This window comes from Coptis chinensis, chromosome 4 (assembly GCF_015680905.1).
Source record: "Coptis chinensis isolate HL-2020 chromosome 4, ASM1568090v1, whole genome shotgun sequence".
Classification (NCBI taxonomy): Eukaryota; Viridiplantae; Streptophyta; class Magnoliopsida; order Ranunculales; family Ranunculaceae; genus Coptis; species Coptis chinensis.
Window position 1 is genome coordinate 31530772 of NC_141459.1, and position 12089 is coordinate 31542860.

The 12089-nt window shown below is 36.1% G+C and overlaps 1 protein-coding gene across 5 annotated transcripts in view; it reads right to left on the reverse strand.

Annotated features, from left to right (window-relative positions):
- Positions 1 to 12089, reverse strand: part of LOC147503196 (uncharacterized) — a 41251-nt gene that overhangs the window by 27238 nt on the left and 1924 nt on the right. For 3 of the 5 annotated variants that reach the window (XM_086607978.1, XM_086607976.1, XM_086607975.1), the window contains exons 1-10: positions 10645 to 10801; positions 10367 to 10449; positions 9426 to 9525; positions 6332 to 6439; positions 5022 to 5138; positions 3714 to 3864; positions 2450 to 2694; positions 1817 to 1990; positions 1139 to 1215; positions 939 to 1056 (exon numbers count right to left, since the gene is read on the reverse strand). In XM_086607978.1, coding sequence (XP_086464104.1) covers positions 939 to 1056; positions 1139 to 1215; positions 1817 to 1990; positions 2450 to 2694; positions 3714 to 3864; positions 5022 to 5138; positions 6332 to 6439; positions 9426 to 9525; positions 10367 to 10449; positions 10645 to 10698 — 1227 coding nt within the window. In that variant the 5' untranslated portion in view covers positions 10699 to 10801. Of the gene's footprint in view, positions 1 to 938; positions 1057 to 1138; positions 1216 to 1816; positions 1991 to 2449; positions 2695 to 3713; positions 3865 to 5021; positions 5139 to 6331; positions 6440 to 9425; positions 9526 to 10366; positions 10450 to 10644; positions 10839 to 12089 lie in introns of those variants that run through there. The other 2 variants (XM_086607980.1, XM_086607977.1) reach the window with 2 other exon arrangements.

Consider the following 12089-nt stretch of genomic DNA (forward strand, 5'->3'; position numbering starts at 1 on the left):
TTAGCAAATGGAATGGTGTATGAATATCGTGCGTGTGTTAAGAGAATGATATCATTTGAGTTCCAAGTAAATCCAAGATTGTTGGATAACTAACTAGAGTAAAAGCCAAAGTAGCAGAATTAGCTACTTGCCTACTAGTCAGAGGAGGTCGTGTGGATGGTGGACGTATTGATGATATGATACATCTAGACATCTAGTGAGGGTTAAAGCGCCTCAATGATTTCAAACATAATTATTCTAGCTTCCACTTGATGAGGTAAGATGATCTGTGATCCCAAGTAGGGATCCCACTATTTCATTTTAGTTACTCTTTTGTGTCCTAGTCATTTCATTAACTACTGTTTAGCAGTGCTATTATAGTAGAAGTAGGGAGTTGTAATGGTTCTTTGCTTAACAAGGAATTCCCAAATATAAAAAATTCATCATGCATTTAGGCTACCATTATTAGTTGATTAGAATGACTGTGTCGATTCATAATAAATATGTGATTCTAGGGTGAACAATAAGGCGCACAATTTAGTGATGAGCGTTCATGGTGACTAAAGAAGATTCAACTTAAAAACAATTTTTGACAACTGGAGAGGCCCCAAGACTTAAGTATTTTTATGCGTGGCTTAACATATCAGATGTGGGACTAAACATCTCAACATGCCCCCCTCACGTGTGGCATTACTTGAGCCTAACACGTGGACAAACATACTTGGGTTACGTGGAGTAAACAACAGGCCCTTTGGGCCAAACACAACAGCCCGTTCTAATACCATGAAGAAAATAAGCATCCAACTTAAAACCAATTGGTGACAAGTGGAGAGGTCCCAAGACTTAAGTATTTTTATGCGTGGCTGAACATATCCCATGTGGGACTAAACATCTCAACAGTGACAAAAACGTTCCATATAATTGGAAACAACGGACTTCAGTTATTGATATGCCAATACCTTCTCAGGTTGTGTCTCCACCTTGAAACGGATTAGACCTAAGCATAACAAAAGAACAACAGCCAACGATAAACACAGAACAAGAGTTGGGTTCCGAGCAACCCACAACCCGTATCGCCTGAAAAAGGTCAAGGAATGTCATCACCATTTATACACCTCCAATATTTGTTAATAACAACCTCAACTACATTAAAACTTACCTATAGAAGCTTGACATGTAGCCTTGCACACGTGGAAGTTGGAGTCTTTTCATCACTTGAGAAGCATCTTCAGACATCTGATAACCATTAACGTACTCAGCTATTAAAAACCAATATAAAGTAAAACTTTTCAGTTTAGTTATCAACGGAAGGAGGAAAGTAACTTGGAATGTAATAATCTGCTGATTAGTTTACTATTAAATTTGGCATCCAATTCAAAACCAATTGGCAGTGCATGGAGTAGCAACAGGATTTATTTATTTTGATGCAAAGCTTTAGATACCTGACGTGGGATTATATATCCCCGCACGCCATCTCACATGTGGCATATCTTGATAAAAAAACATGGACAATTTCTTTTTTGAATAGGTAATGTTGAAGCACCTTAGGCCAGAGAATAGCCCTGCTCTGACACCATATTCAATTTGGCCATCAAGCTCCAACCATTTGGCAGTGAGTTGAGCAGCACCAGGATTTATTTATTTTAATGCAAGGGTTTAGATACTATGTTATTCTAAGTGTTATTGTTAGTCATGTTAGTCATATTAGTCATATGTTCTCTCCTTATTATGGAGATTGACCAAATGTAATTATTTCAACTTGCTTTTATCAATTCATTTTGGATTTCTACTTCAATTCAATATATATATAGCATAAGTAAGAAAATGTGGGCTGCACCTGCATTGGTTGGCTGTCAACAATTCGCTTGCTGAGAGAATGGTGTTCACCTCCACCCATGACATTCATTCTTGAAGCAGGGATCCTTTTTCGTCGATGAAACACTCCCCAACCAAAGAACGCAAAAACCAATACACCATACACAATCGCCAATGAAAATTCAATACATTTCACCTGCATTTTTCAATAAGAAACCAAGTTAAGCAACAGTCTCCACAAGGAAAGACCTAAGGAGAGGGCATCTAACAATCCCTACTAGAGAGGATAAGCTCCATGGACAACTAAAGCCTCAGGTCAAGCAATGCGTGGACACATGCCAAACTCCCCTTATGGTGAGGCGCCCACTCAACCACTCAACCACACACCTTCCACCCCTTTCCAGCTCTACTGCTGGGAACTCAAACAAGAATGGGATTAACCACAGCTTCCATGTTAACTACAAATATGTCCAAATGCCCATAGTTGCACCTCTCTCTAAACGCACAGGCTTTTGCAGCGAAGTGATAATCAGCAGGAGCTACACAATGTAATACACGTCCCAACAAAGTCCTCAATTTTCACATCAATGTGTTTGCAAGGAGCTTAGTGGAGACCCAAGAAATTTAGCAACATCTGCTGTTTCATGCTACGTACCCGAAGAGATCCAATCCTAATTGAGCAGGAATGCTTCTTGGGTGGGGGAGCTGCCGAACTAGAGCAAATGGGAACAGAAGGACAGTCACCACAAGAGCAGCCCAACGATGTGTCACTACATGAATAAACAGATACATTCATTGGCTTCATTCCAGATGATTGAGGAGTATTTGACAGAAACTTAATGCTGTATGGTGATCCAGGAACGCCAAGTGCAGCTTGCCGACCAATAAACGCAAACCATTCTACAAAAGTAGAACAAAGAAAGAAATCATTGTAAAAAGAGAATATACTTAAACTGGAAAAATAAAAAACAAATTACTAAACCAATCCCACTTTCTAGCTTTTATAAATGTAATGCCATTATGGTGTTTACAAAAAAGGAAAAGATAATTCTTTTAATGTGTCTCATATAGTCATATATAGCCTTGAAACTGTTGCAACTGAATATGTGATCAAGGATAAAAAAACAAAAATTTATTTTTCTCTTCCATAAAGAAACTAATATGATATTAGTTCTTTCTTATATATATCCAATCACTTGAAAACAACAAAAAAGATAAAGTATTGTTTCACCATCATAAATGAAAAGTTACAGAGATGTAAATACGAAGATCGCAAGTCCTTGTTAGAAATGCTACAGTTTAATATTGATATTAAGTTTGACAAGAGAATAATAACAATTTCTCTACAGCTAAGAGGTTGAACGACTTTAACCACTAACGAAACAATGAACTTGAGAAAGTGAACATAATAACTAGACTAAACTTCCAAAAGGTCTCATTTTCGCATACAATATCATACTGATATAAAAAGAAAATATCAAAAGTACTTTGGACACTAGTGACCACAATAGACATGCCAAAAGTCTGGCATAAGAGAATCTCAGAAACCATTTTTAGATATGCAGGCAGGTGCATCATATATAGATTACGAACCTAACCAAGCAACAAAATCCTCAGACAGAAACAGCATTATTTGTCCAGGCACAACAATCCAAATGAAAAAGAAAACAAGATGAAGTGGCAATTCTATGCTTTACGAGCATCTTTACTTTTGACCGGTAAAAGTTAATTTCATTGATATATTAACAATGTATAACGCAATAATGACAGGGATACACATCTGCATGGTAACTATGACATCCCAACATCCAAACAAGGTTGGTAACTTGGTACCCCTCCATTCTTTGCCATCCCACCTCTTGCTCCCTTAGCAAGGCACTAGGATACTAATTATCTTATATCTTCAAAGTATTCCTCACCTTGAAAAGTTTTAGCACCGGCACCAATAAATTCCATGGCTCGAGTATTCATTGTTCCAAACTTGACATCCTTGCACGAGTTGTATAACTCTTCACCAAAAGCATCAGTTACATAGAAATCAATGCCATCCACAGTTGAATTGTTCCCAACCTGGGGAAATTAAAAGAGAGAGTTGCCTCAAATGAAACTTTCATATTTAATGTAAATTTGAGAGGGGAGCTACCACTGTGACATGTAGCACAAACAGAATAGTATAATCAAATGAAGAAACATATAAAAAGCAATCATTTAGCCATGACATTGCGCCGACCATGGTCAAAACCTTGAATTTATTCGTGTTTTTTCTCAGAATATTAAAGTTTCATCTAATCTACAAAAATTTCAAAAGGGTAGCTACTAATGTCCATAGAATTTAGACCACCAAGATAGGAAGGGATTTAAAGATAAAAGAACCTCCTTTTTTTTTGTTGAGACTCCCTCAAAGGGTTTTCGACTCTGCTAAAGCCACATACCCCACTCCCTACTTCCCCAAACACTATAGCAGAATGTGGACACCTCCATACCCGATAACCAAATAAAGTAAAAGGACAAAGATCCCAACATTTTTGCAATCCACCATCCCACTACGGCACTTTCAAGAGACACTCAACAGGGAAGGCTTACCATATGTTACTGGAAAGAGGACAGCCAACAAAACATGGTTCATCGTCTCCTTATCGCTCCCTCACAATTAGTTATAATTCCCTATGAGCTTTCTCTGGATATAAGTTAATATGTGGTAAGAATATCCCCCAAAATTCCCACAACACAAAAAAAAGAATAAAAAGATTTTGGAAGCAACTTTAGCCCAAAATGAATTATGGACAACAACAAAAGAGTACACAAGTAAAAAGACTTGATAGAGAAGATGCCTTTCTTGATGGGTACCACACTCTCTTATTACAATATTTCCATTAGGGAAGCTAAAGTATCAAGAATACACTCTATGACGTTGAGAAGTTTCCATTTCAGTACTTATTTATCAGATGAAAGAATATTATGTTTCAATGTGCTGGTTTATGCTTTCTCTTTGTAATATACTTTTGCTTGTACCCTACAAGGCTACAACTCTAACAATCGCCTTAGTGAGATATATGACAAAATTTGTATATTTGCAGTACAAAAATGAATAATTAATTTTAAAAAATAAATAAAAAACAAATATAAACCTCCACTTCCACTTTTTCCACAAAACTCCTTGCAATGTCAAATTGAAAAGAATAACTCAGAGTTCAAAATATCATATAGCATCTGTCAGAATTTCTTACCTTCGCAACAGAAGTCAGATTAATGTATTGGCTTTGATTTGGAGAGCAAGAAAGCTCACAGAAAAGATTTAGAAAATTCCTCAAACATGCTGGGCAGCCTACTAGAAAAGGTATTGCCTGTAGAAAATTTAAACAGGCTATAAGGTCAGTAAATAGCATGCTTTATGAAAATAAGCATTCAAGGAATTAAAGACTATACCCAGCTATTCTGTACATGAATATGATACACAAACATTATCCTTTTGGTTTAGATTATTGGTCGTACATCAAACCCCTAATACATCATCTCTAGACCCCCACTGCCAAATTAACGTTGAGGTATAGTTTTCTAGCTTCGTGTGAATTTGTTTGTTTAGCACATCATAATGGTCTTTCTTTCTTTTTTTCTTTTTGAATGGTAGATGGAAAGTAGTCACAAAAGAAAATTCAGAATGTGCATTACTTGAATCGTCAGAATATACCTCCATGCTTAGACTATTTGACTCCCCAACTCCCTAGCACATATTTTCCAACCCCCGGCATTGAGAAAAGGAGGAGCCCTTTGTTTAAACTAGAACTATGGCATTGTCAATGACGATGATGACAACAGTGTCAAATAAAGGAACTCTTAGAAGGTTAGAAATATGTAACACAAACATGGGACTTCCTTGGATGTCATCAACAAGGCTGTTGAATTGAGATAAGAATGGCATGTGTGTAAATACATAGCATATGGAAGAGCAAAAACAGAAAAGGTAAATGGCAAAGTACAAAGATGGAAGAGAGGCATTGTTTACAATTGACGAAGGGAGAACTTGTTTTAATTTTAGTTATTAAAATTAAAAATGTTGTAACTTGGTACACAAGTAGGTTTCCGACAAAGTTTATACTTTTGGAGAACTCAAGAATAGTCTTAGCAAACCAGTGATGAATGCCAAGTTTCAATAAACAGATATCTTTTGGGTTTCGTGGAAGTAAAAGGGGCATGCAATGAGTAGTTTCTATGGTATGTACCATGTACTACATGTCTACATACATGTAATGTCTATTTTTAAGAATACACATTCACACAGCCAAACAAACACAAACGCTTGATGTTATGTAACTCATATGCCATTATCCACGCAAAAGCGCTGTTGAGATTATAATCTCATGTCGGGTATCTAAAGCCTTGCAATCAAATATATAAATCATGGGACCTCTCCACTTTTGACCAATTGGTTTCAAGTTGGAAACCCATCTTCTATAACCGGTTTTATCCCGAACAAAAAAAAAAGGAAAAGGATACAGTTGTAGATAGAGACTTCAGCACATTATTCAGTGACAATTACCTGTTGGACTTGTGATCTCAATACTTCGAACTGAGCATCTGTACAACAAACGTTTCCACTAATTGTTGGACACAAGCTCTGGATCTTTGAAGAAAGGACATCATCAGGCTGCAAAAGCAAATTCACCACATAAATCATCAATTATCCTTTTAATACAACAAATAGGATTAGTTTATAAGCAAATGAAATAGACTTCCACTTCTCCAAATAATCATAAGGGCGACAAACAAGAAGGGGCCAAAATACATAAAAACAATTATGTTTGAAACTCAATACCAGTGCGAAGTAGCTAAGACACTTTACTAAGTTGTTAATTTTATTTTCAATAATGCCAGGGTTATACTAACCAGTTCAATATATTGATGCCGCCCCCAAAAAATCTTGGCAGATATCACAGCTATATCGACAAATGTGTTGGCAGATTACAAAGTTTTCAATAGGAAAAAACTAACGTGACAAGTTTCAAGAAATAAAATGCTGATACAATACTTTTGATGCAAATCACAGAAAAATCGGCGGATTTCAAGATATATTGTAGCATTTTGTACAGTTACTAACTATAGAAAACAGATGGAAACAACTTAGTGATGCAATCACAATTGCAAAGAATGAAAATTCCACAAATTCTCTACTAAAGAAATCAATTTCAATTCAATCAAATCTAAATTGGCCAAAGGCCTACAACTCCTTCAATAGGAAAACAACCTCTAATTTGAGTAGAACTCACTAAATTCGGAACTAAAAATAACCCAAAATAACCCTATACTAAAATAGAAACAAATATGGGACTTGAACCCTAAATAAGTTCACTTAGTTAGAATAGCCAAAATATGTCAGTAAGAATCTAAAGCCAGAATTTGAATTCCCAAAAAAACAATTGAAGAAAGGGACCAGAATTGGAGCTCAAAACCCTAAAATAACAATTTTTATTAAAAGTCTCCAAACTAGAAGAAGCGATTACGAAGACACTCTCAAGCCTATAAATATGCCTGACTTCATGAACAAGAATCCCTACATGGCAAGGATACCAAATGAATTAAAATTATAACCTATCGAGGATACCGTGGAAAACAATGTATACAACAAAATAACAAACAATCAAAGGGGATCAGGGCTGGGCAGTGCACCCCAGACATGATTCACATCATTCTCGCCCATTAGAATATCACGCATTCCCACAAAACACGTCATCGTCCAGTCATTCTCCCAAGCAGGGCCAGCTCAACCCTATAGCAAAATAGGTAATTGCTTAGGGCCCCGCTTGCAAAAGGGCCCCAACCCACCAAATGACACTTAAGGTTCCAACTATAGATGGCCATGTGCTATGTGTTATAAAGTGAAAGGCCCCCCCAACTCACTATCCAAATTATACACAGTTAAGCAAACTCAAGATCTACTTGGTTCTATTTGTTCTAGGCCGCTATGATTACTCCAAGTCTCTAATTAATTTAAGTTTAACATCAAACAACAAGATAAAAATTACAATAAATATCATTTCTATGTGGCTGTCTATTTTTCTTCATAAAATAAATGTTCATTAATGTGTGTACATAAAATAATTAAGTCTTTTATACGTAATGAGCCAATACAAATTTAAACTAAACTTTAAGTTTTGAAATTTTCTTCGGGATTTTATATTTGTTGACATATATGAGCCTCTAATATATTAATAGAATTGACCTTCACATAAGTTCGAACTTATGAAGAAATTGACAATTTAATATGGTATCAGAGCCACTGGTTTCTGAGAGGTCTCGGGTTTAACTCCTACCAGGTGAAGATGTCCAGTTCTTCTACCTGTGTATTTCCAGCGTATCCCGCTGAGGGGGAGTGTTGACATATATGAGCCTCTAATATATTAATAGAATTGACCCTTCACATAAGTTCGAGCTTATAGAAAAATTGGCAATTTAACAATATTCAATATCACTGGTAAGGTTTTACGTTAAATTCGGCGCACTCAAAATATAATTCATTGATATGAGAAGGCCCATTTTTAACTTTCGCTTAGGGCCCCGGAATGGCTTTAGCGGCCCTTGCTCCCAAGGTTGAGAAGTATTAAAGATGGACATCTAACTTAAAAGCAATTGGTGATAAGTGGAGAGGCCCTTATATCCTATTATGCGTGGCTTAACATATCCCATATGGGACTACACCCCGGTGGCATTATTTGAGCCTAACACGTGGACAAACATTACATAAAGTAAACATCAAGGCCTTTTGGAGCAAACACAATAACCCGCTCTGATACCATATTAAAGATGGACACAGCTTAAAACCAGTTGGTGATAAGTGGAGAGCCCCCAAGACATATACTTTTATGCATGGATTAACATATCCTTTGTAGGATTAAACATCTCAACAAGGACTCATTCAAGAGTTCTCACCTTAAACCTACTTACATGAAGAACTATAAAAAGTTATAAACCCAAGCTATTTCCAAACAATTTGGGAAAGGCATGAACAATAGACACTTCGACAGTCTCATGTATTGAACTATTACAAACGCCAAGTCGAAGGGACTGGTTTAAAAGTGGTGAGAAAAAGGATCCACACAATGACAAATTAAGTCTTCAAATGGATTTCTTGATGAACAGGAATCCTTATATGGAAAGGAAAACAAATCAAATATAAGTATAAAACTCTAAACACCTAGGGAACAAATTAGCTAACCTGAAAAACAAAGTAAAATTTCAACTTAGGGCACATGGCTGAATGGTGGATCCCACATGTGATTCACATCAGTAAGGTGTCAACATGTCAAGCATATATTGTGACATAAAGTCTGAAGTATGTTGAACAGAGTGTTATGAGAAGCATCCTTAAAATGTGCAAAACCAAAAGGCTACGGACAAAATCCATTACTTTGTCCTTTCTAAAATGTTTGCACAAGTCAAAATTTAATGCATCAGACTAGGGTTTTTTTCCTGTTGACTTAACCCAATACTGGAATGTGCTGTGTGAGAAGTAAAAGCTTGAAAACATACGTTACAGTTGACCTCTATTACTTTCTCTGTGTTAAGTGTGAGAAGTAAAAGCTTGATAAAAAAAACAAAATAGATTACACCTCTAGAACCAAAATTTATGCAGATACCTTCACGGATGGGGAACCATAAGGGCAGTTCAAGGTTTTTCCATCACTGCGCTTTCCACAAATATCATACATTGCACAGTATTCATTGGAATGTCTTACCCTGGTCATAAGAGAAAGGTATATTTATGTCTCATAAATAGAGAAAAAGGGAATATGAAAATGATACAACTTCCCATTTGAATTATTCCAAAGAGAATCAAGAATATGATGTGATGCAATGTGAGCAAACTATGAAGTGGGCAAACAAACGAACACCATCTGAATAAATGCATCCACAACTTTCATCGTTCAAGATTTACAAAAGAAGTTTGTTATCAGGTATTCAACACAATAATGTATCTAACCCACATTTGAATGCAAGAGAGGTTTGGGATCAAATGTTACACTCCACAATGAATGAAATGACATCCTCTACAAGCAATGACAATCCATTCTATCCTATCTACATTCGATACAGAAATGTAATTTTCTTCTTCTTACCCTAAAATTCTCAAAGCTGTTTCAGTTTTTAGCTAGGGAAAATGTGATAATCATTCATCTCTTGTTTTATTCTTAATTTGTTTAAAAATAAATTATTGGGAATGTCACTTCAGGCAGCCTTGCACCTAAACGGGTTATGCCAAGTCAATAAAACCATGTTGCTGGCTTTTTGATAGAGCAACGTGGAAAACCATTACCACCAGCCCACCAAGGATATCTACTTCTACCACTGCTTATTCCTTTTATTAAGTGAGCTATCAAGAATGATTTACAGTCAAGGAAACCACAAAAGTCAAGACAGAAATCTCCAACAGCCTTTCCACTTTGAAACCATATTAAACAAGATAAAAGGAAAACTATAAACAAAATAAATGCATAAAAATTGCAAGAAACAACAAGCTGGTGTTGGAACATTGCATACACTATGCCCAGTTTTATCAAGAGAAACAAGGAAATCTAACCCTGATATCGTTGCGTTAGATGATGTCAAAAGAAATCTCCAATCAGACCTTTCTGAGCTCACCAAAGACACAACTAAAATTGCCTGCATATATAATGATTGCATATACATATATATATCAAATAAAGCATTCAAAAAAAAAAGAGTCAATGAGCTTAACAAAGAAAAAAGAATTATGAAGAACAACTTTTAATTCGAAACAAGTATAACAAACCAAACAAAGAGTTTACATGAACAACAGTATTATCAACTAGAATATGAAACAGCAAATATATATACCTGTAACAGAAGTAAGTTAGTTACAAAACTAGTGAGTTTCCGGTCCATTTCCATAGTGTGAAGAACAAGAGAGAGAGAGAGAACCAGTGGAGGTGTGGCTAGTAACTGAGTTTTTTATACTCGTTTTATACTACTAAATAAGTTGGCAAACGGTACTCCATTTTTCAAAGACTTTCCATACCACTGACGTCACTGTCTTTTTTGGATTTACCGATGTTCCTTATTTACGTTTGGGTTATTTTTTGTCGTTTTGTTTCAAGTTCGGTGAGAATTTTATTCTGCTAGGCCAGGTTAGGTTTTATTTAAGTCGTGGAGATTTTTTTTTGTTTGCTATAGGAAGTTATTAGAACTTGTTTATATTCTCTAATTCGGTGTTTAGTATGAAGTGTATTATACTGTGTAGTTCGTAAAAACTAAAAATTAACAATTTTTCAGAGGCATTGTTAGTTGGTATAGGGGGTAAAGACGGTTCCGATAGAACTAAAAGAGGCATAAAAGGACATGGACAGGAACATATATCTAATTCTACTAAAGAGACAAATTTGTAACAACAAAGTCATCAATGAGCGCTATTAGAATTAAAAGGACTATAGGGTTGAACTGGCAAGTCGCAACTCTCTTAAACTAACAGCTGGTCGCAGTGTCAGGGTTTATGAGGATGTTTCTGTCAATCAAAATCCCAATGAGATAAAAGGTAAAATTAGAGGGGACAGGTCACAGGAGAGATGTGGTCAGTGGAGTTAATGATGTTAATAATAGGAGTGTGATAAGGGACCTACAAGCTTTAAACAGATTCTGTTGTGGCGCAAAACTTGAAGCCCCTTGAACAACGCACTTAAAAAGGGACCATGTCCCATAAGTCGTCATCATTGCTTAGCATCTGACGAAATCATAACTCTTACCTCCACGCCTCTCTATGCAAATCTCTAGTCCCTAGTCCCTACTACTATAACAGCAGCATGCACGCAGGTGAGAAAAGAATGACTAAATAAAAGAGAGTGGACGGTAGAACTTATGATCTATACTCGAAGTTGCAGTGTGCAACAGTCTAATTTTCTATTGTTTGGTTGTGCGACAATTTCACGTGTGAACTGTGAAAGTGTGAACGCTGAAAGTATGAAGTTTGAGAATGGAAAGTAGATACCAGGTGTGAGGTCTGCATTCGTATTCGACTAGATTTACACATTAAACTGCCTGATATTGATGGGTTTTGTACTTTTTGTTGTTTTGGGGTTTTGGTAATTGGTAGAGCAAGCCGAAAGCAAGTGATAAAGTCATCTTGATAAGTTTATAACAATGGGGACAAACTCCCAATTTAATGCAACTGCTATTCCTTGTGCGATTCTAGCATGTGTTAACACAGGAAAAGCAATCATGCTAGAAGGAATTGACGCACTTAACTGGATCATTTGATAAATAGACTTTATCAAATTTCTTATGCCAAA